General features: G+C 33.2%; 1 protein-coding gene across 1 annotated transcript; it reads right to left on the bottom strand.

Annotated features, from left to right (window-relative positions):
* Positions 1–835: 835 nt before the first annotated feature.
* LOC143044631 (uncharacterized) lies at positions 836–27,931 on the bottom strand. Its single transcript, XM_076216692.1, has 9 exons — positions 27,901–27,931; positions 11,308–11,506; positions 9,919–10,051; positions 9,432–9,536; positions 8,780–8,959; positions 7,456–7,627; positions 4,031–4,274; positions 2,080–2,176; positions 836–1,017 (listed from the first exon to the last, which is right to left on the bottom strand). Exons 1-6 carry the CDS (start codon positions 27,903–27,905, stop codon positions 7,512–7,514), a joined length of 738 nt encoding a protein of 245 aa, XP_076072807.1. The 5' UTR covers positions 27,906–27,931; the 3' UTR covers positions 836–1,017; positions 2,080–2,176; positions 4,031–4,274; positions 7,456–7,511.

Genomic DNA, 27,931 nt, shown 5'->3' on the forward strand with positions numbered 1-27,931 from the left:
CGACCAGCTTAATTGCAAATATATCGTACAGTTTGAATAAATATAAAAGATCGGAAGAATTTATTTGTTGAAGCCATATCATAGAGCACAATGCCAATGACTTGTGGTTCGATCGTAGTCAACCCCTATTGAGACCATAATGCGATCGGTAAGGTAATGGTAGAAGTGTACAGGGATCGAATGAGCAGATGTATGGTCTTATCATATGAAAAAAGAGCGCAATAAGATCGTAACTAGAATGTGTCACGATCATATCTTAGAAAGATCTTATTAGAATCATAGCAAAGTCTTGGTATGAACATGAAAACTTTGAAATTTTTTATTATTCAAGCCGACCCTACCACGATCTCACTACACATCTTATTTTTTTATTAATCGTAGTAGGATCTTCATGGTCTTGGTATAGTGTGACGGGGCTTAAAGTGTACTTATTTTATCATCATATACATAATCAGAGATACCAGTAGTAAACTTATCCCTCCCAAGCGGTCAGCTCCACTAGTATTGTCATTTGTAAGATTTTGAAGGTACACATCAGCAGCCATTTCAGCTTTACATGAATCAACTGCTACAATGAATGCCTGCATTTCCTTGTTGTCCAATTTAAGAGACTGGTCTTTTATCAATTCGTATACATCGCCTTTCATGCATGGATGTTCTGCAAAAAGGATCTGAAGTGTAGCTCTGCATTCAGAAAGACAATTCCCGAACGGTTTACAATTTGCCATTACTTCATCTCTTACACGCTTTGTTTCATTTACATTTCGAAACATAAAATCAACCCATTTGCAATCGTTATGTTCTTTTTGAATCCACAAATTACATATTGGGATATCTTTCCATGCTGTACACGTAGAGAACGGCATGTTTGCAACAGGGTAAAAAGCCAGGAATCCGAAACACATCTCATCACTTGTAGCATCACCAAAAAACGTAGTCTTTGGTCTGGAAAGTGATTTGAATTTGCATGTTGTTACAATTTCGTCTCCAGGTAGCACTTGAACAGCAGTTGAGTACCTATAACATATTAAATGACGTTTTTTTTTTTAATTTACATTTTGAATCTTTGAATGTTTATGTTAGATATGACTAAAATCCTATAATTTAGAATACATACCAAAAAGTAGAGTGGTAGACATTGCAATAATGGCTCTAAGGACAATTAGAGAGTACAATAGGATAGGTATCGATATCGTTAATATAAGACTAGTTGTAAATCGACTCTATGCCAGTTATATTATTGGTCAAGAATAAATTATACACAATCCAAATTTCTTATGCGGTAGCGAATATTATGCTTCATATTTTCATATTGTTATTCTGACGTTGTCAAAACTGATAGCGTTGAAATATTAAGCCCCCCCAAAAAATGTAACTAAAAATATGAGGAAACAAGTACGGGTCTAAAAAGGACTCACACATCACAGCATATCATAAACAAACTGCTGATCAATTATATAGTAAATCTGTTAATAGTTTTGAAGAAAAATGTTTTCATTCAATTTGATGCATGATGCAGAGTATCAACAGGCAAAAGGCAGTCGTCTCAAACTTAACACTGTAAACATGGTAAAGTTGCTGGCCAAATATGAAGACGTTCTGTTTAGTAGAACTGAATTATTACGAAACATCATATTAATATTGCAAATAGGAAGCGGGTTTCTATCAGATCCGAAAAAGGCCAAACAATTCACTGTCAGTGTCAAGCAAATGATCAAGTTTAAAGTTGTTCTGTTCAATATCTTTGTGTGCAACCTGTGACAAAACTGTTAGATTGACAATCAGTTGGACGGACGAATAAGTAAAAAAGGTAATTGCTATTAAGTACGAAAGCGTATTAGCTCCAAACATTTTTTTTTATTTGTTTCCCTAACTTTACGTCATAACGCAAAGATAGGGGAAAACAATGTGTGGCCCTAATACGCTTCCGTAATTAAGTCCCCACTGAAACAAACTTATTTCGAAATACATTGCCAAGTTTGTATTATATATAGAGAAAAAAAGCAAGAACAATAACTATGTTATAACTCTGTTTTTTAAAGATTTTATAGCTACAACATACTTGATTTGAACACTCACGTTTTCTCTACAGGACTGTCATAGTTGTAAATAACTTCATTTGTGAGTTCTGTGTAATAAACACCGTCTCTGTATACCTTAATATTCATTTCATGTCCTGAAATGTTTTAACAACAAAATGATCAATTTATTTGTCAACTCTTAGTTACTGTTTCGGTTTCAAACACAAGTATATGTGACTATTTAGTATTGTAGTACATAAACATTACCCCCAGTCAGATATCACAAAGGGGCATAACCAGGTTTAACGACATCATTACATCGTTTCAAAGCAAAACAAAGAGCCTTGCCATTCACACAGTTCCCGGTCAGATATCACCAAAGGGCGTTACCAGGTGTAACGACACCATTACATCGTTTCAAAGCAAAACAAAGAGCCTTGCCATTCACACAGTTCCCAGTCAGATATCACCAAGGGGCGTAACCAGGTGTAACGACATCTTTACATCGTTTTAAAGCAAAAACATAGAGCATTGCCATTCACCTAGTTCCAAGTCAGATAACACCAAGGGGCGTAACCAGGTGTAACGACGTCATTACATCGTTTCAAAGCAAAACAAAGCGCCTTGCCATTCACCCAGTTCTGTATTTATAAAATTCCATAACTAGGAAACGTAACATTTCAAGACAATTGGTGAAACTGGTTTGTGTTCATGTCCAAAGTGTTGAAGACGAATTAAGGGTCGTCGAAACAGACAGACAAAGGAACAAAAAAAAGCAATCGACGGATGGACGAACAACAGAGGTAAATAGTTCGTCCCGTTTTAAACGGTCGTATAAAACAAGTAACAAAAAAGAGACAGAACGTGGCATTTTATTCATACATTCCTTCAAATAAATACCAGGAGTACAGATCTGAGAGTGTGCGCAGCTACTGACAGCTAGTTCAAAGCAAATAAAAACTAATAAAACAAAAAATGTCTACGACTAAAGCAAACCCAACATCCAATGGAATTAGTATAAAGACGTGATTACCAGTCTGAGAAAACGCAACCTTGTTCAATCAAAAATAAATACATGTCTCGACAGATTGAAGAACCATGAATTCGCATATGTATATAGACGATAATAGTGCATTGACTTGACATATCAGGAAATGTGAGGCTCTGCCGAGTTTTAACCCGTTTCGGGCCGAATCCTTATATCGTGGATATGTCAAGTCAATGCACTATTATTGTCTTGGTACTGCAATATAAAAAAAAAAACATTTTCAGTTGTCGTTCAATGTGTTAATGTTGTTTATTTGATTTAAATATTGGGTGAAATCCAACTTTGAAAACGTACTTTACCTGCAATCCATGGTGAACGAATTCGTTTAAATATGGACTAATTATCAACAATAAGCATAAACCATAATGATTTATAGGTTGCAAACAAAGAATATTAACAGGTGAAATATGTTTTTCCTAAATTTTTTAAAGAAACAAGTTTGAGTCGTTACACGCATCGTTGTATACATTGGAAGCAAGAAAAGGTTGAAGAGGTCGTATGAATAATTAAACATAATTTCGGCAACTTCTATTTGAATATTCATGAGGAAAAGTGGTATCGGGTCAATTACTTGTATATGACATGGTAATAGACAGTCAACGCATTGTGAATGCTCAAATAGAAAAGTGCAGTATAAATGTATATATCAATAAATTAAGTTTGGTTTTAAATTACAGATGATGATAAATTTGTCCCTATAGTTTCAATAATAACAAAATCACCAGGACTCAGGGGCTAGTTTGATTAATGAATTCAAGGAACTACTACTATTGTAAAGTGTGTGTTTAACTAATTCATATGCCAAAGTCGCCATCTTAATTAAAACAGTTTTGATTTGGTATTAACAAAATTTATCTCTTATGTTTTGAAATGCAAATTCGAATAGTATTGACATCGTTATTGAAATGAGAAACACAAAGCATATTTTAATACAGATTTTCTAATAATAGTAAAGTCTTACCTAAATAATGCATATGGTTTTTAGCCCAAAATATGTTAATTGGTGCTTGTATTAATTTCCTCGAACATTCTGAATGGCATTTCCCAACTACTGTGTAACTCTGTTTTCCAGGTGGAATTTCAAGGTTCATCTGACCAGTCGACATAATACCAGCATCATTTGCTCGGAGTTTTGGAGTATAATAAAGAGTGACTCCCGATGAATCTTTCCAGTTGGATTTTAACTGCGGATTGTTCCAGTGAAACTATGAAATGACAAAATTATAATTTATAACAAATGAGTTTTTATTTTCGTTGTTTGTTTTCAACATAAAAAAAGAAAATGTAGTATGATTGCCAATGAGACAACTCGCCACAAAAGACCAAAATGACACAGAAATAAACAACTGTGCGGCCTTCAAAAATGAGCAAAGAATATACAACAAAGTCACATATAAAAGGCCCAGAAATGACAATTTGAAACAATCCAAACGAGAAAACTAACGGCCTAGTTTATGTAAAAACAAATGAGTAAAAAACAATTATGAAAAACATAAACAAACAACAGCTGTATAGTGGTCATGAATCGGGATTAAACATTAATGTATCAACTAATCAAATTTAATGATAAATAATATTATTTGAAATAATTATTTTTTTCGTTAAACCCCATATTTTTGTTAGGGTTTTTGGGTATTTTGTGTTTGTCGACTATTATTGGTTTTATGATCGAATTTTCTGTCTTTTTTCCAATTGTTCTTTGATAAACTTCTATAGTGTCTAACACAATTTTTTGAGGTAGACGCAATTGACATTTAAACGATCGTATTGACTTTTCTTGTCCACATATAGTTAGATCGGACACATTTCGACTTTATTTAATGACTCATTTAGTGTGGGATTAATTGTAATTAGCATATTCCAATGAAAAATGATAATTTTACTTGGCGTAGCCGTGTGTAAAATATATTTCGCAAATTCTCTTCAAAAAATGACTTGTTGGCATAAACGTCTTATATGTATACCTTTTCATATTTCGCCACAATTGGCTATCAAAAAATAATTCATCTGCTTCGTATTCGGAAAATGTTCTGAAAATCACGGAATTGGCATTTCTAACCTTTCATACCTTTACTTTCAGTGATGAAACATAACATGGACTCATCCCATTGTCCAGTTTGAAAGTCATTTAAGTTACTGTACACATTCATGCACTTTCTGATTTAAGCAACAGTCACGTATGAAAAGCGTTAACAGTTTGAATGTATTAACTAATAATAACTTAATCCAATCAGATTGCGTAAGATTCAATAACAATGACCGGTCCACATCACAAAAAGTAATAGTGGTAAACTGGGTAGGGAGAAAATGTAAGATAGTTTAAGTTTATGTTTTGGCAATAACGGATTAAAATTATCAACCAAACGTTTTGCTATCATTTCATAACATGTTGTTCTGTATGGGTATAGTTTTTGGATCTTTCATTTATGTATTTAAGGCAGTACAAAGTTTGGGCTTCAAAAGTCTACATAATTATTGACTTTTTACAGAAAATTCGTCCTTTTAAACATCTAAAATGTTTCACACACAATACGTGACTAAAAAGTAAAATCTTTCTCAAAACACTGCAAAACATTTCGTTTCGATTGGTATAGTGGTATTGTCATACAATGCGTTGAAATGAACATCGAATTCCCTCACACAATGTTATCACACACTTATAGTTATAATAATAACTCTTATTTATTTTTGAAAACTTTCTAAGCTATTAAAAAAGGGTATAGGTAACCACGAAAATTCGATGAAAAATGTTTCTATCAGAAATAAAAGTGAAGGATAAAATGTCTAAGCAATTTATCAGTTTGATTTTATTAAATTGGGTTAGAAATTTCATTGAGATTATCAAGGCCTTTATTAAAAACAGGAATAAGACTCTCTCGATTTCTTGAAAGAAACCATGACAATAAATGTAAACAACTAGCATTTATATTAGTGTTTGTCAAATGAATGTCATGTTTGCAGGACCAGTAGATTTAAAGCCGGACCAGTAGATTTTTCAGTCCACTGGTCCGCCACAAAAAAAAAATGAAATAAAATAAATCCATAATCAGTACAAAACAAGAAAACTTTGAATGGAACAGATTTCTTATTGATGCATTTTTATTTATTTTTGAAGCGGCATTTATCAAAGTTTCATATTATCTTATGTAGGTTGACATATAAAATTCTTGATATGTGGTATGTTGTATGAATGCAAATGAGACAACTACTCATGTAACTTCAAATGAAGTGGATGTAGTTGTTCATGTCTATAAAAGGTAATAAGATTGTATCTATTTGTTAAATGTAAACAAATAAGTCCTCTTATCAGTAAAATAAAAAAGAAATTGTAAAAAGTTTGCTCTGTATGTATAGCCGTTATCAGCAGGAGGGACAAAACTATCCATATAATAAATAAAATAATTTAACCAAGGCCTAGCCTAAACGGTGACACAGACGAAGCTGATTGCTATGTTAATTATGTTAAAAAAATGATTAACTGACACATTCGATTCATTATAATGGCGAAATATAATTTTGATGGCATTGCGATATGAACCTGTTGCCGTGACTTTATAGTGAGACTGAATAGTTTCCCTTAGTACATTCAACCAACCGTATGTTTATGAGCTAGGGCTCAGCCGGTTAGAGCACTGCCTTTTTGCACAGACGTCACTGGTTTGAGTTTCGAAAGACACAATAATGTTTTTGTAATATATATATATATGACGCAATCCAGTTATTTAAAAACTATTTAAACTTGGATTAAACTAAATAAGGAATTTAAGTTAAACATAAATTTGAATCACATCGAAACCTTTGAAACAAAAAACAAAAAAATCGTTATGGTCAGGGTGATGAATTTTACTATCTATTTATGTTTGTTCACAGAAAATTTCAAAATGAGATGAAATAAGTTTGATGAGTTTATTTACAACCACTGGGTCGATGCCACTGCTGGTGGAGATTTATTTCCCCGAGGGTATCACAAGCCCAGTAGTCAGCACTTTTGTCATTGATATGGTTATATTTATAAATTTACTGTTTACAAAATTTGGAATTTTTGAAATACTAAGGCTTTTCTACCTCAGGCATAGATTACCTTAGCTGTATTTGGCAAAACTTTTAGTAATTTCGGTCCTCAATGCTCTTCAACTTCGTACTTTATTTGGCCTTTTAACTTTTTTGGATTCGAGAGTCACTGATGAGTCTTTTTGTATACGAAACGCGCGTCTGGCGTATATACAAAATTTAGTCCTGGTATCTTTGATGAGTTTATTTATATATGATAAGCCTGAAGGCCTGTGAAGCTTATGAAGAATGTCTACAACGTCGAAGGAACTAAGAGTGGTAGTATATCATATCTTTTTGTGAAATACTATTGTCAAGATTGTTTTACTATCAAACCTCTAATGCGGCCTGTTTGAATCCACCTTGACCAATACGGAATCCCATTGGTCCATCTATACAATATCCAGGACGTCCAACCCCCATAATCCGATCATTTGATTGCAGTTACTACCTGCGCTCATGCCACATTTGGTAACTGTGTTAAGCTGTTCATCTGGCACTGGGTCCTCTATATAAGTATAAACATGTATTTGTTTAATTTCTTCAGATTCAGACGATTCAGATGAAAATTAATTTTATCTCGATAGTAATTAACATTTTCAAAATAAAGAATCATTTATTAACCATACTTCTCATTTCCTACATGATTTATCCCTTTCCTGACATGTTGATTATTTTTATTTAATCAACGTGTGGATCGTTTGATCTCAGTTCTATATTGGTCAAAATTCGATTATAACGTCGAATTTTCTTGCTTTCCTCTAAATTTCCTATTGTGACGGCACGAAAAATGGCGACCGTGCCACATTTGAAAAGAAGTATTGAATTTGTCTGCATATTGTTTAAAAATCATTAGGGAAACAGATGCCACCACCAAATCTCGCTTAATACGATATTTATCCAATCTTTACAGTTAAATTTTAAATATTTAAATGTCTCGAGTGGATAAATAGCATATCACACTCGATGCAGTGGTAGAATCTGTATACAGCAAAAGTAATGTCAGTGCCAGCTGATATGTAAATTAAAAAGAAACTTTAAGACACTGTCAATTTAAAAAAATAAGATTCAGTATGTCAAGCTGAAATAGTTACGGAGCGCTATAGGACACTGGTGCAATACAAAATGTGACACTTATAACTAATTCACATAACGTCAACTTTTCCCGAGTGAGTTAAAACATTGGTACAATTGTCATTTTTAAACGTATCAACGGATACTCTTGGTCAGGAATATTATGAATTATGTCATATGAATAATATGATTGTTTTTGTCCTCGATTGAAGTTTTCTTGAAGTAATACATTCATGGCAAATTTTTCAAAAATATACTTATATTACATTTTCACCTTGAAGGGAGGGGGTAAAACGAAAGTAATTGTAAAATTTAACAACTTTGCACATTTTTGCCATGTTTATACACTTGAAAAAACATGTTGAGTACATAACTATATGAGGCCGTTTTGTTTAACATCTAAATAAATGATCTATTTGTCACATGTATTTGTTTGGTTGTATGTTATGAGACTTGTTGAGACTTATAACTACATTTTAATACATCCTTGATTTCTAAATTTTCGGCATTGAACATTTGTAACGATAGTAAATCCAGAAAACGATTAGGTCGCATGATATTTGTGTGGTTGTCACATTGTACCTACCATTCGGATCACATCCGTAAATTATTATATGATGCATGACCATCTCATTATCAATGTTAGGTTCATATGCCATCAGATGATAATCTTGGTCAGAAGGAAGATTGAAGATCATACAGGAATACGTTGTTTCTTCAGCTGGCACTGCTGTCTCAGGAAAGCGAATGGTTGTATTTAATGTCTCTGAAACACAATCGCACGAACTAAATGTCTGGATTAAAGAAATTAGACACAAAGTATCAGCTTGCTGTCAAAGCAACTTTAACCTCACATCATCAAGTAATTAAGAAATAAGTCAAAAATTGTCATATTCTTTTTTTCTATTTCTTTTTCGAAATGATCTCTTAGATATTTAAAACGTTAAACACTCGCGGCTTTATCAGGATTGGCGTTATGTTGCGGTTATGTTACGACCACTGTTATTACATGATACATATATTGACTTTGTAGTTGGGTTCCTGTGCCGTTAAGTTGATATATCATTACAAATTCCATATATCTGTCAGATGTAAACAGTATCAGGGGTTCGTTAGCTAAGCCAAGTTCCTATAGCCTTTGTCTCTTTTGTCTTTTACAGTACAGTAATAACTAATAAAATCTTGTTCAGTATCTTAAACCTGTGTGTGGTTCTCTACCAGTTTTTTAAGAGTTTTACCTGGTTCTTTCAAAACATCGCAGTTTTTCAGTCCATCTTCCACTTGACAATCTACCCCTCCCTTATCAGCATCGCAGATGGACCCATCTGATAATGTACAAACTCCTGAAAATTGTCATAATTATCAAATAAATTCATTGCTTGGGTGTTTGATATCAGATATTAACTCAATGGTGCCGATACAATCAGTATAAAACACAAATGACCAAAGAAACTAAAAGAAGAATGTGTCTGAGGCCACGAATTCCTATGCTCAAGATTGAAAAAACCACATTCGGATGGAAAGGCGAATGACCAAAGGTAGCTCTTATGCATGCAACATTTTGCCTTATAGGACCAAAAAATAAGCAAATATTAGTAAAGAAAAATCTAGCATTTATTTTCGCCATTTATAAAAAAAACGGAATTTAAACAAATTCCAGTTATAACCGAGAATAACATAAGACCTCCTGATCGAAACATGTCTCACTTCAGTTTTCAATCTTACCTGGATGTGTTATATCTGATAAACGTGATGGGAAACTTCCTGTTTTCCAGACACATTCCGGATCTCCAAGTTCTTCGCCATTTGTTCGTCCGTCTCCATCAGAATCTTTTCTACATAATTCAGGTGTCCATGACTAAATACAAATGAACTTTGATGAGATTGTATGCACGAGATCCGACAGAGCCAACGATTTTCTACATGTTATCAATTATTTTTTTTGTTCAAATCTTTTATATTCTTTCTATTAGAAACAAACAAACAAAGATAAATGATAAGTAACCAAAAGTTAATCCCAAAACACTGATTGATTGTTGATTGATTAACTTTCAATGATTAGTGTTGTATACTTAATCAAATAAGACATGAATAAGAATAAAGGATTCTACCGTGTGTGCTGTCAATAAATAAAATCTATCTATAAAGATCAAAATACTTAGATATGATTCAGTAAGGTACACCTACTTCGAGATGCACAGCCTATTTCGGTAGCCAGTGGAAAAAATGGTTGGTCAAATCAATAAGCCACAACATGATCGAACCCTCGAACTTTTTGACCATGCGCAGATTGTGAAACTTTTATTACACACGGAACAAGAAATAATGGCCAATTTTAACATACGTGTCGGCGTATTCCTCCAAATCGGACGGATGCATCTCTTTACATGCATTTGTTTTTATACATGCCTACTTTCTGTATTCTGTTCAACTCGAGTAAAAACGGAAGGTCAAAAATGTAATTGTATGTCTGGTGTCATTGCAAAATGGATTATGATCATTGATGAATAAAAATGAATAAGATGATCAGTTATATGAAATTGTAAGGTAGGATATTTTGAATAAGCGACATACCTCATCTACTCTTCCCAATGTGTTTTACATGTTTGACCAAAAAGGTTTCAACAGTGCTTCAAATGTGAATACTCAAATGTTCCGTTCATTGTATTTTTTCTAAATTTTCGGCTATCTCAATGAAGCATCACTTTACCTGTACATGTTTTTCTTGAAGTGTATTATCAAAGTTTTGGGCTAATCAATCCACTTTGAATAAACTGCAAGAACCATCAATTATAAGGAACATTCATGATTATGAACACCTAGTGCAAACCTAAAAAAAATGCCTCGTTTAGGAAGTCCGAACGTTCAAGACCCTACGTTTAAACTCTATTGCATGCATAGTCTGCTTCAATATAAAACTTCGATCCTTATTAATAAAACCTCCAAAGATGGTTTAAATCTTCTGTTCTTCATCTTGGTCAGGCTGTACAAAACAATCCTAATGATTTCATATATCATATACAGTCATATGTAGATAAACACAACACGTCAAACAAACAACAATTAATCTATCTATTTTAATTGTGTGGTATGAAAGTTATATTTTCAACATACCAATCCCGCTGTTTTAAAATCCAAACCAAACTGGTTTCTACTTCCACCTCCAAGTGGATTGTTGTGGCCTACACCATGCCACACGTAGTTTGCTTTACATGGATGTGGTACCTCGTTACCATTCGGTAGGATATCTTTGAAGTTAGGATAGGCAGTTGCAATGCCGACACAGAAAAGAGTTTTGAGTAATGTTCCAATCCTGCCATACAAATAAACAATTAAAAACATAAATCAGGAATTAGATTTTAAATAAAAGACAGCATGCTATAACAATAATGCCAATATCAACATGTTTCTGTGATATAAAAGGACAGCACCAACTGACTGTCCCGTCGCCATCGTGGTCTTTCGAGTAATTCTGCTAAGCCCCCTCATATAATATGCATAATACAAATAAACTAGCTGTATAAGTTCAGTGAAAGACGAAATTGATACAATTTTACAAACAATATATCTATATTAAGGGCGCATTTGTAGTACAACAAAATACCATCTGTTTGTCACCAATATACCCTTTGAGTATCAGAAAATAGTGCGATTCCTGAAATACTATACCTATATTGTATTTCTGATATATAATAATAAATAAACAGATGAAAAAATTATAAGTCTTAAAGGGGCACTAGCTACCAAATTCATATTCACCGATTTGACTCAAATTATCATATTTTATTTATAACAATATAAAACATTTTTCCAAACTGTCAAAAGTATAAAATAAACAATTTACAGGACATGGTCTCAATAAGATGCAGCTTCGTTTCATGTGAATTTTAGCAAAGACGCCCATCTAATTAACTATCGAGTTGACCTTCTATGACCATATAAGCGATGTAAACATAAATATAGATATAAATAGATGAAGCAACTCGTGGAATAGGAGTTTTATAGGTCTTTTAAATTTTGTATTGTAGATTAAACAAATATGTTAATCTTTGTTTTTACCTTTATAAGAATGATTTTGTGTGGATCGAACCAGTTAATAAAATTATTTACCTAGTTTCACTTTCATATTGACATTCTTTTTCTTTAAATACCCATACACGGACAATGCATGCGTTATTCTAGCTCTTTCTACGGGGTTAAATTGGAGTTCACATGAATGCGGATTTAACGAGGTCGACTTATTCACTTGCAAGTGAATAACTAGTATCAATGTTTATTAGCTTAATCTAGCTAAGAGGTATGCAAGCTTTAAATCGATAAACATATAAGTAGATATTGAGTGTTTTGCACGAACAGAGTATTGAAAATAGTAAAATCAAAGTAAAGTTTTATTTACCGAAATATACCTTTTCAACATAATCATTTATTAATTGTATAATCTGAAGGTTTTACCGCTCCGTTTGTGACACTGAGCTAATTATAATTTTTTGCTCTCGCTTTGCAACATATCTTTACTGTCGAATAATTGTGAAATACTTTCATTTTGATTATACTAGGAGCAATATATTTCTATTGAACATGCGATAATTTTCACAGTTAATCTTATTCATTTTCATCACTATTAATACTGTCTTATTTTAGTCAATTCCCTTACTTTGTGGTTGTAAGTCTAGCTAATAAAGAAATGTGTTCAGTAATTTTTGTTCTAATTGTTCGTTCAACTAAATGCGAACACTTTTTACAGTATTTTGGGTGATCCTGTCGAAAATCGTACCACCTACCACGGCAATCAAGGCGATCATATACCTATACCGCAGATATGTTTGAGTTATAATAGATGTTACGCAATACCCCTTTAAATTGGTTGAATTCAAATCACTATTAGAGTTACGTTCTAGTTTGACACTGAAACTTGGATAATCTAACAAATTGTACTTAGATTTTGACCTCTAGACACATTAAAGTCTGTTTGATGTTGACAGGTTTTTTTTTAATTTTATTACTGCCATTAAACGCGGTAAATTCGTAGTTTTGAATGACTTCAGAGAAAAAACTGTTATTCTCCGAAGCCGAGTGCACTGATCTGTTGAAATTGAATGACAATAATGTGTTGAAATTATTAATTATAACGATGTTTTTTGATAAAAAATATTTCTCATAAATAGATACAAAAATCTGATCCTTATATATTTGTTGTCGTATCATTTTTACTGGGAAAGATGGTCATACTTGACCAATGAATGACGTTTGTTTGTATAGGTGGGATGTATAAATATGCAGCCAAGCAGCGATCGGAATTGGGAAATTAAATTCGATGCCTCATGAATGCGAAAAAATGCATCTGGCAGCAATACTATAACTATTATTCTAGGGTCATAAAGGTTGCATGTTGAAAAGCAACATTTTTGATATTATAAAGTTCAAATTTCTATTTCATCTCTAACTATCACTAGGCTCTTCCTTCCAAATCATTAATAAAACTCGTTTTAATTTTTTGATGATTTTTGACACTACCAGTGTCTAAGCAGACAGCTTCTTAAAAGTTCAAACGAAGATACCATGTATTTACACATCCTCCTCCCTCTAGTGTGCTATGGGCATTTTGTATTCTTGTCTTTCCTTTTTTACTTATGCATGTTTTCTATGGAGTGTCTTTATGTCGTTTTGCTTTTCTTTGTTGAGATAGTTATTTGTTTTTAAGTGATAAAGATCAAATATGTCTGTTTGTTTTGTGCACATATTGTCGTCAAGATAAGGAAGTTTATGAAAGTATTACTAATATAATTTGGATAGCAATCATTTATCAGCAAAAATACATGACAAATAGAGGAGATACAATGTAATACTTTCCTTTGAACCAGCTAAATTAAAAAAGCATTAGAATATAATGGGAGTGATGAAATAGCTTAGTGTAGTTCTGACAAAACCTAGTAGAGTGTAAAAATGTCGTATTATGGTTAAAGAGAGATATAATTTTGATTTTAACTATAAGCGTTTTCCAATGTTATCAAAAGTGGACATATAACACCATTAAATTTCTACTAAGAAGTGTAGATCAAACCATTTATCTGCAGAATGACAGCTCGATATGTTTCATAAGGCATAATCATTCTGTTGTAAGGGCACGTAATCTAGATATACGAACCCCATTTTGGAAAGGGTAAATTTAAGTTTTGTAAGGATGTATTGTGGTTGAGTATATGACCATAAATGTGTATCGTCCTAATAATCAATACAATGTTGGTTGATAAATAACCCTTCAATATGTCATAAATGTGTCAAAAATGGTTCATAAATTAAGATTATTTAAAAATAAAATGTTGGCTTATTGAATCATTTTTCCTTATCAATTTTGCATGCCTTATGAAATAAGTTGAATTTTATTTACTTTTCTACATTAAATTTCAAAATCATTTTCGACTTTTTATCAAATTTATAACTTGTGGGAACTTGTTGTAAATGATATTGTATGGATAGTCGAATAGCGAATGTACGTGTATTTGCTGAACCATGTAATGAAAGTAAATAAGTGGTCACTCAGACTGTATGCTACAGTTTGTAAATCAATTAACCTTTAATTGGTCAACAACGATTACCTTATGAAAATATCACAGTATGCTTTTATTACCGTCCTTCATTTCAAAGTTACACTGACACTTCAACGAAGCAGTCCTTCATTTCAATGTCACACTAACATAAGTCAAACATTTCCCTGTTGAATGTTGAAATGAATACATTATCATATATGTTACTACTTACTAGTAGTGCTTAAAGTGAGGATAATTGTTATTGTTATGTTTATTATTTGATTTATACTTGATAATTTTTATCTAATTTATTTTCTAATTTGGTTGATTATAACACAGTATGGTTAAGAATGTTAAATGATACCATATATTATGCACATAGTGACATTCGTTTTATTCTATTTCATATTCGGGATGTGAAAGAAACGCTCTTTGTCTTTCAAACATTTGAATCAAGGATACATATAGCTTATGAATGTGAAAAACTGGGTGCAGGTTGGGGGTTGCGGTTTGCGGGCTTCTCTTTTTTTCTCTTTACTTTTGTCGAGTTCTCTTTTCTAAATAAACATTAACTCATGTACTGAGATACCCTTGGTTCTTCATTTGTAACCATTTAAACAGGCCGCAGAACAAAATACAGATGTTTATATTAAGATCAATACGGCCTTTGTAGGGGAATATTGCGCATAAATAGTTTTAGGTATGATTCTCTCATGGTTGGGGCCTGTGAATAGATATTTTTCGTATCACACCGTACGGAGTGTGATATGAAAAGTGATATCAAAATTACGTTAATTTGATTGGCTTATCTCGTAAATTTCCAATATTTTCATTGGCCGTTGATCAGGTCATTATTCACTGGAAAAGGTCATGCCGGGACTACTTTTTCTCTTGACAACTGATTGTTTACTTCCGGTTTTCGCGATTTTCGTCTGCTTTATCGTCTGCACTATCTAATATAAATCTTATCATGGACGAAGAAATAAAGAAAGGAACCCGTGTACGGTTATGTAACGGAGCAAAGGGCAATTATAACTGGCACAACTTCCAATTTTAATTTCCCTCTGTATGCGACAGTAAAACTACCGATGGACGTCCGGAAAGCTTCAAATACAATACAGTTATCTCTATTCTAATGCAAAACAAGTTCATAATTAAATTTCAATCACAATTTCAGTGTAAAATCTTCATTAAAGAAAATTCCGCGAAAAAGATGCTATCTTCTTTGGTCCCTACACTACGTGACGTCATAGGTATGCTTCCGGTGTCATACATAAACACCGGGCGTTTTCTGGCTTCTATGCCGCTTCAGAATGTAATAAAATTTGATAAAAAGAAGATTTAAAGGCGCAACAAGTGAGGTATTTGTTAATTATTGTAGAAATAACGTGTCAATACACTTGTTACAAATTAGATAACAGGCCCCAACCATAAGAGAAAGATCAGTACGCGTTGCAAAGAAAAACGGCCGTAGCAACACAACTCGCAACAAATAGGCCACGCATAAAACAACTTTTTGCCATGAGAGAAATAGGTTTAACAACTTGTGAGAATTAGATATAGCTTGATATCAACTCTCGTTATTTAATTTCAATAATAATAAACTCGCCATAGGCTCGTTTATTATTATTGAAATTAAATAACTCGAGTTGGTATCAATCGATATCTAATTCTCACTCGCTATGAAACCTATAATTACCAAATGGATGACAAATATGATATAATTTAAAATTGAGATTAAAAGTTCAGGTGGTATGAGTGTCTTAAATAAAAAAATAACAGAAATTGTTCATACTTTGCCAAAACGTAGTATGTATTGATATATGTTCAATAAAATTGAGAATGGAAATGGGGAATGTGTCAAAGAGACAACAACCCGACCATAGAAAAAACAACAGCAGAAACTAAAATTGAAATAATACAAGACTAACAAAGGCCAGAGGCTCCTGACTTGGGACAGGCGCAAAAATGCGGCGGGGTTAAACATATTTATGAGATCTACCTCTAGCCAATGTAGAAAAGTAAATGCATAACAGTACGCACATTTAAAATTCAGTTCAAGAGAAGTCCGAGTCTGATGTCAGAACTATAATAAAAATAATAGGTCACCGTGCATTTTTTAAAGCTACAGGTGGCGACAAAATGGCACATTTTGTATGGATTAAAAGGAAAATACATTTTGTTATTGGAAACTTAACTAAATGATAGAATTGTAAAATAAATTACGAAAAGGCTTACTTAATCATTAGCTGTGATTAGATATTTCACTAGGAGAAATATTTTTCTCACACCGGCCAATTAATGTGAAATTAGCAAAGAAAATGTCATTTATTTTACGACCACCGTCCATTTTGACTCCAAAAAGATATTATGTTTAGTCTCACCAAAACACAAAAACACTTAAGTCGAGATTTGTTGAGGAATAAAGACAAACAGCTAATTGAAAATGTACATTATTTGGGGAACAAGTATTGTAGATATAGTAAATCACAGGTGATAAATAAAATCACTGACACCTTGGTGATTGAACATAGGAAGAATTACGCTCATTGTCCTATATACTAACATCAAAGTTGGGGTTGAAGTTTTTACGGTCCATCAAACCTCTTTTAAATGCAAAATGTATTGCCCGTAGTGAAATGAACTTAAATTTACCTTTCAAACACTACTTAAATTATTTGTTTGTCATTTGTATATTTTATTTGAAACATTGTCCGGAAGACTCGAACTTTGAGCGAACGTGTGTAATATGACATAAGTTTTGAGAACTATGTAAGATGCATGTATTGATTTAAAGAGACGAACCTTTTTTTTTTACATTTCTTAATATTTAAGCGAACGTTTTCTATCAAATACAGATGGAAAGACAAAGACATGCGGTTTTTAAGCATCCTTTCGTCGTTGGGAACACTGATGACAGACTTCCTTCCTAAAAACTGGAAACTTAATTAATTAATTAATTAATCCTATATCAAGTGTTAGGTAGAATTTCAAAAAGAAAAGTATGGAATTTTGACAGACGAATAACTAGTTACCAATTATATAGTTGTATTTGTTTCTTTACTATACTTTACAATTGTCGTTACAGAAACTAAAAAAAACACGCTTTTGGCCAATATTCTGCTGCAAAAAAATCCAAATTTCAGTGATTATTTTTTTCAATTTTAATTTTAATTTTGTTTTTGTTTTTTATTTAAGACAAACATGATCTTATTATGCGACTGCCATACAAGTGCGAGGTTTAGCTAGCTATAAATCCACCATTTTCTACATAAGAAATTGCCTGTTCCAAGTCAGGAATATGACAGTTGTTTTCCATTCGTTTGATGTGTTTTGTCCTTTTATTTTGCCATTTGATAAGGGACTTAATTTTCCTCAAAGTTCGGTATTTTTGTGATTTTACTTTTTAAATTAAAGCCGCGTAATTATTAACAATTTCTTGATATATATATTGACCCATCCAGGAAAACCAAAACGGTTATTTTTTGTTGAGGTAGACCACTCTGTTTCAAGAGAATAGGACAGCGAAACTTTTTTTTACTCTATTAAATTTTTATCAAGTTTTGGGAAAGGTTGAAATGGTGTTGCCATTCTTTAAGAAGAGTTTTTGATCCAAATCTAACACACAATACAATAATAATCATTAACTTGACAAACCAACGCATACGACAATCATATAACCTCATTTGAAATTCTGTAATGAGATAGAGGACGAAAAACACTTCTTTCTCAAATGCCCTAAATATAACTTTTATAGAAACAAATATTTTGACTTAATGAAAATCAGTTCGGAGTGGAAAGATACTGCTAAAGATGACATGCTTAAACTTGAAATAATACTAAACCCCACATCTCACAGTCAAATTAAAAATACAGTTTCCTTTACTGAGGACGGGAGACCCAAAACAATAATTTGAACTGATACATTTTGTATTTTAATATTGTATTGTGTATTTTTGTATATATGTTATGTTTGTCCCAGATCATGTTTTTGATTTATATGGCAATAGAATTATTTGATTTGATTTGATTTTAAATTTGTAAATATCCTTCTGGATAATTATGTAATTCTCTATTCATACTTACTTTCGGGTTGACAAATAAAGCGATGCGCCGAGTCATAAACATGTGACTACAATTTTGTATTTGTATATATGCATGTCATTAATAGTTATCCCATAAGGACGCGGTGTGTCAGTGTAAGATCACCCCGATGGCCGGAGGCCAGAGGGTGATCTAACACTGACACACCAAGTCCGACTGGGATAACTATTTTACATCCCAGCTGTTTTAGATTAGACGAAAAACCATTTACAATTCATAAAATCTAGTTTAGAACGCCACACAACCATAACAATATACTTTATATATTACTATATGATGTATACCCTTTTTGACCCCCAAACACGATGAGTAGATATCAAACAATGTCAACTCGCCCCACTTGCCAATCGGCCCACGCTATATCGCCACTTTATAAAAATATCGTCCCAATCTTGTTTACCGACTTGCCCCACTTTGAAAAAGTGTAAAATCAAATTGAACAATCAGTCTGAAAACTCACAAATTAACGTAAAAGGTTAAAACCCCACTGAATAAAGGTTTGACAACTCGCCCCACTAATAAAAATATCTTGCTTCCTTTAAGTATGTCAAATTACTATTATTTCGTATCAAGTCGTCCTGGTGTAGTGGTATGTGTCGTGGCTTGATATGCTATAGGTCTTGAGTTCGAATCCCAGCATATCTACTGGATTTTTTCTACGTGAATTTTGATAGATAGTCTTTTCCGTAAAATTAATTATAAGTTTTATATAAGTTTTGACATTCCCGCCAAAATGTTACAGAACAAAGGAAAGCATGCATAACAAAGAAACTCAAACTAGGGTGATCTGGCACGGGTGATCCGGCTCAGATCACCCCTGTTAGAACAAAGGAACTGGGATGTAATATTCATTCCTTTGGATAAGTTTTAAATAAAGTAAATGCTTTGTTGTAAAATTCACATAAACCTCGTATGATAAAACGCTTGAATAGGTCACATGTTTGATAATGTGTAATAAGTTCGAGATATATTACTTTTATTTAGGGTTGTTGAAATAAATCTGAAACTAGTCTGTATTCATTTTTTTCAAGATGCAAATATAACCGCAGTCGTAAATGCATCAGATATTCGTCAAATCTATCTAATTTTCTCTTCGTGGAAAAGCGTAAGCATATTAATAGTTTTATATAGGTGAATCCACACAACATTGTTTAGAAAGAGGTATATAAGGAAATAATTCGTAAATATAACTCAACATGCAGACATCTTATACGTTCAGGTATTTCACATCCAATCTTTTATGGTAATATTCTGTACAAAGCACAAAAATGTCAGTATTCACCTCAAAAGCTTACAAAACCTTTAAACAGACTTACTAAGAAGGGATATAGTTGCGATACTGTTGTCAGGTCATTAAAGATTGCATATTTTGGCTTTAATATTGATTCACTTATAGGGTCTTTGCATCGGAACTAAACACATTAATTTAAAAAAAAAAAAACCAAAAAAAAAAAAAAAACAGTTATTGGCATGACACGGGTTATGTTCTTCTCATATATTTTATGATAGTATGATACTAAACCCCTAACGGGAGGGATTGTGCCTGATATTCATATGATGAAGACATAATCTTTCAATCAGTTTAATTGAGGTCTGGAGCTGGCATGTCAGTTACTGCTAGTAGTCTGTTGTTATTTATGTACTATTGTCATTTTATATATTTTCTTTTGTTACATCGTTTGACATCGGACTCGGACTTCTCTTGAACTGAATTTTAATGTGCGTATTGTTATGCGTTTACTTTTCTACATTGGCTAGAGGTATAGGGGGAGGGTTGAGATCTCATAAACATGTTTAACCCCGCCGCAATTTTGCGCCTGTCCCAAGTCAGGAGCCTCTGGCCTTTGTTAGTCTTGTATGATTTTTAATTTTAGTTTCTTGTATATAATTCGGAGTTTAGTATGACGTCCATTACCACTGTACTAGTATACATATTTTTAGGGGCCAGCTGAAGGACAACTACGGGTGCGGGAATTCTCGTTACACTGGTGGCCTTCGGCTGCTTTATGGTCGGGTTGTTGTCGCTTTGACACATTCCCCATTTCCTTTCTCAATTTTACTATTGTTTTAAGGAATTAATTTCCATCCACTCGCTTGAAGTGTTGTGGTTTTCGTCAATTCGCAACGCAAATATAGAAGAAAAAAAGTTGACCGCCAATCAAAATCGATTTTTCAATTTGCAAGCCTTTCCGGTTTTATTTAAAATTATCGAATTTACGACTCGTGTTTTAAATCACTAGGTCGAGGTTAATTATCATTGTCGAAACAATTCACCTTATCGACTGTTAATGCATTATCAAAGAAGAAACTATCATTGTCTGCGCGCGAGTCAAATCAATTAAATCATCTATGATGATCGACCGTAAAGTATACTTTACGCCGTACATCTACAATGGTCGACAGATAAACTATCATTATCCTCGATACACATTGTGATTATCTATAAATGTGTTTCCCGTGTTCCATATAGGTGTATGTTATTGTTTAATTTTTTTTTTTATTAAAACGGTAAAGTACTAAAATGATGCCTCAGATGCTACCATCACTATTCCCGAGCACTTAAAAACATGGAAGCTTTTAAACTTGGTGTTGTATACCATAGATAGTACCAATGTCAATATATATGCAGCACGTATTGTCTGTGATTTTGCATACTGTAGTGTTTAGTCTTACAATATCAATACTGCACTTGGCCCGCTCAATGCAATTGCTTGAGGTAACATGTTTACAAAAGTATGACTGATCATTCCTTTAAATCATTGATGTAAAATTCAAAACTATCGGCAAACAGAAATTGGTTGCACAGCTAATATAAAATGTCTGATACGCAAGCAACCATAATCAATCTGCTGACCAAATGTAAAATAACTTGCTTCCAGAGATAAAAAAAAAAAAGTTTGGCCAAATGATTTTTTAAATGAGAGATGTAATAATAAGAAGCCAAAAAAACGTGGGTTTTATATATATACAGTCCGCCAAAAGTTAAGCACCACCGAAATATAACTGGCAATATTTTTTTAACTATTGCAAAAAAAATATTAATGTTTGGTGTTATGAATTACCTTTTACATACACAAAAAAAATTCATTACGACCAAAAAGATTGCACTCCGATAAAGCAGTCAACCAACCTTTTATCAAAGGTCATATGTGCGTTTATAAATACACTGTTTCTCCAGGTGGTCGTGTAAGTGTTCGTACATTGGTCCGTCGACTTTATAGAGGCAAACGAAGAGCACGTCGTGGTGTATAGAGACCTGTACCTTCAAGCAGGCACTCTACCGTCAGGTTTAAATGGGATAATGAACATCTATGCTTGAACATAAGAACCTGACAAAACACTCATTGGTCAGATGGGAGTCAGTTTCCTTTACTGCCAGAAGACGCCATAATACGAATTTCACAGGGGAAAAAAACGGCCTATGACCAAAAACAACATTTGCACAAGGACTGCATGCATTGCTGGTTGTGTTCCAGTACGGGGTTGCTTCTTATACCGTTATAAGCTGGGTATGCATATTCTGCAGGGTAGCATAAACGGACAGACATACAGAGATTTGGTGCCTTAACATATTGTAGTCCGTCATTTTAGTAATCCCCCACTTGCGTCAACATTGTCAAGACACTTGTACCTGAATGACAACGCTATACCACGCAGGGTTAGAATTTTAACCGAGTCCAAAGAGCAACCAGCCATTTACACTAATTTTTGGCCTTCCTTGACTCCATGCATGAACCCTATCAAACATGTCTGAGATGCCATTGTCGGAAATCTCAATCGCAGAGATTCACCTTTACAAAAGTTTGTCGATTTAAAAGTGACATTTGTTGTTTAATGCAACAGATTTCCTCAACTAAAGTTTTGAAGGCTTGTACCGAGAAAGATAGGTCGTGTTATGAAACTGTACCGGAAATGAGGTTGTTACACATGCTATTGACTCAAATATTGACATTAAATTTGCCAAACATACCAAAGATTATGTGTAGAAAATTTTAATGGTATTGGGTGATTAATTGTTGTAAAAAAATAAAATTTACACTATTTCTATGAACGAAAAACCTATATGCATAGAACCTTCATAAGTGACCAAAATTATATTTGTGGTTTGTTTATGGTATACATTAGCAAAATTGCTATATGATTGTTTTCTATTTTTCGAGGAACAATTGATTTTTTAAATTTGAAAAAAAATCGATGCAATAAAAGTAGGTGGTGGTTAACTTTTGGCGGACTGTATATATATATACTTGTGCATTAAGTGATGTAAATTTCAAAACTATCAGTTAACAGGAGTTCTTGCACAGTAAACGTAAAGTTTCAAACATGCTACAACAAAAGATCAAACTGCAGCCCAAATATAAAATCAAACATTTTCATAGAAATGTAAAATGAGTGATGTCTATTGACTTACAAGAAATGGCGGCACGGCAGATGTTAATTCTGCTAACTCTCTACAACTCAACATTATTACGATACAGACTTGATTTAAAATGGTTCCATTTCATATAAGTCAATAAGATTTAAGTGAAAAAAAAATCTACCTAAAGTTCTTCGTCAAACAGACAAAGCGTCGAGCGGTTTCTTAGCATGCTTTTGGTGTTAGTGACGAAGGTTAAACAGACTGCCTTCCTTAAAAATGGCCACATAATTAATGAATAAATCATTTATCATTACAACCAGTACAACCAGGGAAACTTTGTTCCCAGTTTCTACCATTGCACATTTGAGAACGCTAATAAATCGGCGGGGCCATTAGATGTGACCAATCCGTCATGTGTTAAAACAACTTATCAGAGCTAGGTTTTTGCCTTTGACATTTTACTCATATAATACTGGTTTATTTTTGACAAAATGACAAAATACATAAGTGTTATTGCCTTACTTAAAAGGATAGTTTACATTAATTATAATATTTGTAATTATATATAGGAAGATGTGGTATGATTGCAAATGAGACAGCTCTCCAACCAAGTAACAATTCATAAAAAGTAAACCATTATAGGTCAAGGTACGCCTTCAACATAGAGCCTTGGCTTACACCAAACATCAAGCTATAAAGTGCCACAAAATATTACTAGTGTAAAACCATTCAAACAGGGAAACCAACGGTCAAGTCTTAAGTTTTCTATGTTGTGTCTTCTGTACTATTATTTGTCTGTTTGTCTTTTTATTTTTAGCCATGGCCTTGTCGGTTTATTTTCTATCTATGATAAAATTAACGGTACCAATTTTCTTGCACCAGATGCGCATTTCGACAATACATGTCTCTTCAGTGATGCTCGTGACCAAAATATTTGAAATCCAAAGCTTATATAAAAGATGAAGAGCTATAATCCAAAAGGTCCAAAAAGTATAGCCAAATTCGTGAAAGGAATCAGAGCTTTGCATGAGGGAGATACATTCCTTAATTTATAATAATTTCTAATATTTTGTAACAGCAAATTTTAATAACACAAAAATTCCGTATTTTCATGCCAGTACCGAAGTACTGGCTACTGGGCTGGTGATACCCTCGGGGACTAATAGTCCACCAGCAGAGGCATCGACCCAGTGGTAGTAATAAAATTAACGGTACCAATTTTCTTGCACCAGATGCGCATTTCGACAATACATGTCTCTTCAGTGATACTCGTGACCAAAATATTTGAAATCCAAAGCTTATATAAAAGATGAAGAGCTATAATCCAAAAGGTCCAAAAAGTATAGCCAAATTCGTGAAAGGAATCAGAGCTTTGCATGAGGGAGATACATTCCTTAATTTATAATAATTTCTAATATTTTGTAACAGCAAATTTTAATAACACAAAAATTCCGTATTTTCATGCCAGTACCGAAGTACTGGCTACTGGGCTGGTGATACCCTCGGGGACTAATAGTCCACCAGCAGAGGCATCGACCCAGTGGTAGTAATAAAATTAACGGTACCAATTTTCTTGCACCAGATGCGCATTTCGACAATACATGTCTCTTCAGTGATGCTCGTGACCAAAATATTTGAAATCCAAAGCTTATATAAAAGATGAAGAGCTATAATCCAAAAGGTCCAAAAAGTATAGCCAAATTCGTGAAAGGAATCAGAGCTTTGCATGAGGGAGATACATTCCTTAATTTATAATAATTTCTAATATTTTGTAACAGCAAATTTTAATAACACAAAAATTCCGTATTTTCATGCCAGTACCGAAGTACTGGCTACTATGCTGGTGATACCCTCGGGGACTAATAGTCCACCAGCAGAGGCATCGACCCAGTGTTAGTAATAAAATTAACGGTACCAATTTTCTTGCACCAGATGCGCATTTCGACAATACATGTCTCTTCAGTGATGCTCGTGACCAAAATATTTGAAATCCAAAGCTTATATAAAAGATGAAGAGCTATAATCCAAAAGGTCCAAAAAGTATAGCCAAATTCGTGAAAGGAATCAGAGCTTTGCATGAGGGAGATACATTCCTTAATTTATAATAATTTCTAATATTTTGTAACAGCAAATTTTAATAACACAAAAATTCCGTATTTTCATGCCAGTACCGAAGTACTGGCTACTGGGCTGGTGATACCCTCGGGGACTAATAGTCCACCAGCAGAGGCATCGACCCAGTGGTATTAATAAAATTAACGGTACCAATTTTCTTGCACCAGATGCGCATTTCGACAATACATGTCTCTTCAGTGATACTCGTGACCAAAATATTTGAAATCCAAAGCTTATATAAAAGATGAAGAGCTATAATCCAAAAGGTCCAAAAAGTATAGCCAAATTCGTGAAAGGAATCAGAGCTTTGCATGAGGGAGATACATTCCTTAATTTATAATAATTTCTAATATTTTGTAACAGCAAATTTTAATAACACAAAAATTCCGTATTTTCATGCCAGTACCGAAGTACTGGCTACTGGGCTGGTGATACCCTCGGGGACTAATAGTCCACCAGCAGAGGCATCGACCCAGTGGTAGTAATAAAATTAACGGTACCAATTTTCTTGCACCAGATGCGCATTTCGACAATACATGTCTCTTCAGTGATGCTCGTGACCAAAATATTTGAAATCCAAAGCTTATATAAAAGATGAAGAGCTATAATCCAAAAGGTCCAAAAAGTATAGCCAAATTCGTGAAAGGAATCAGAGCTTTGCATGAGGGAGATACATTCCTTAATTTATAATAATTTCTAATATTTTGTAACAGCAAATTTTAATAACACAAAAATTCCGTATTTTCATGCCAGTACCGAAGTACTGGCTACTATGCTGGTGATACCCTCGGGGACTAATAGTCCACCAGCAGAGGCATCGACCCAGTGTTAGTAATAAAATTAACGGTACCAATTTTCTTGCACCAGATGCGCATTTCGACAATACATGTCTCTTCAGTGATGCTCGTGACCAAAATATTTGAAATCCAAAGCTTATATAAAAGATGAAGAGCTATAATCCAAAAGGTCCAAAAAGTATAGCCAAATTCGTGAAAGGAATCAGAGCTTTGCATGAGGGAGATACATTCCTTAATTTATAATAATTTCTAATATTTTGTAACAGCAAATTTTAATAACACAAAAATTCCGTATTTTCCGTACTGGCTACTGGGCTGGTGATACCCTCGGGGACTAATAGTCCACCAGCAGAGGCATTGAGTTTGACTCTCCCTCTGGTATCTTTCGACCCTCGCTTCTAATCTATATAAAACGAGAACGAGAAACACTTATGAAGGACAACCCCTGTACATCAGATTCTTGACTTCGAACAGGTGCAAAACATAGTAGCAAAATACTTATTTTGGTAAATTCGCTTTATTTATATCTATACATTGATAACAAGACATCAAATCGATGATATCTTGAAAATAAAAAAAAAATGACAGGGGAATGGTTTTTTTTTTGTTATATTTATTAGACTTTTTAATTGTCGTAAAAAATATCAAAAGGTAGCATTTTCTTTTATTGACAGATTCGTTTGACTACGTGCAATAATTAGATTTATATAGAAATAGTGTGTTGTATATGATCGTATTAATGCATAAATTATCATTATATGTGTTGCTTTTCGGTGTTGTGTCGTTGTTCTCCTCTTATATTTAATGCGTTTCCCTCGGTTTTAGTTTGTTACCCCGATTTTGTTTTTTGTCCATGGATTTATGAGTTTTGAACAGCGGTATACTACTGTTGCCTTTATTTAACACCAGGATATTTAGTTAGACAAAAGAAACAACCACAATGACAAAAAAAAAATGCGATGGTTGTTTTGCGGAAATAGGCAAAGTCAGTGGTTATCTATCCGATATAAGAAAAACACTAAAAGAAATACATATCATCAAGGTTAACTAAGAACAATTCAAGTTAAACAAACGAATGGTGTTATTTGTTATGTTTATAAATCTTTTTAATTGTCGCCAATGAACGATGAAGAGAAAGTATCAAAGCGTCTGAGATTGTGTGTAGTCCTGAGGATATGCGTAGATATACACGGACGGGATTGATATAGAAATTGTATAATTGTTTAATAAATAAAGGTAACAGAAGTATACCGCTGTTCAAAAATAATTTAAATTACTATCATATACTTAATACCAGGAAATGAACTTAGACAACCAAAAAAAAAAAAAATGGAGAAAATTTCAAATTAAAATACAATTTTTATCATATGTTGATATTTATGAGTTTAAACTACAGAAAATATGATTAAGTTATCTAAATGGAAAAGTCATCAGAAAATATCTCAACTACGACACATGTGATATATGGAACGAAATAAAACAAACTTAAAATCATAGCAATATTCATATTAAGTATTCTCGGTTATACATGTGTTCCTTCATAAAAAAACCTGATTGGCTAGTTAAATAATTGTGAAAACATTCGAACACTGATATGTCATCAAATACGAGTACGATGTTTTATCTTTAATTTCACAAAGTATATCTAAATGTCTAAAAAAAATCAACCCCCCATTTTGTATAGACAGATAAGTATACAGGTCTCTGTTATAATCGACCGCTATTTCTATCTAATAAATTTCAAAAAGAAATATGCTAGTTAAGAAAAATCTTGAACTACATAATACTGGATTAAAAAAATTACCTCATTATACTAGTCTTTCAGTATTCCTCTG

Source organism: Mytilus galloprovincialis, chromosome 9, assembly GCF_965363235.1.
Source record: "Mytilus galloprovincialis chromosome 9, xbMytGall1.hap1.1, whole genome shotgun sequence".
Taxonomy (NCBI): domain Eukaryota; kingdom Metazoa; phylum Mollusca; class Bivalvia; order Mytilida; family Mytilidae; genus Mytilus; species Mytilus galloprovincialis.

Excerpts from the sequence above, each read along its gene's own strand:
- LOC143044631 (XM_076216692.1), bottom strand. Across the intron at positions 9,537-9,918 it reads ATCAGATATAACACATCCAG|GAGTTTGTACATTATCAGAT; the intron begins GTAAGATTGAAA and ends GACAATTTTCAG. Across the intron at positions 8,960-9,431 it reads CGATGTTTTGAAAGAACCAG|AGACATTAAATACAACCATT; the intron begins GTAAAACTCTTA and ends ATTGTGTTTCAG.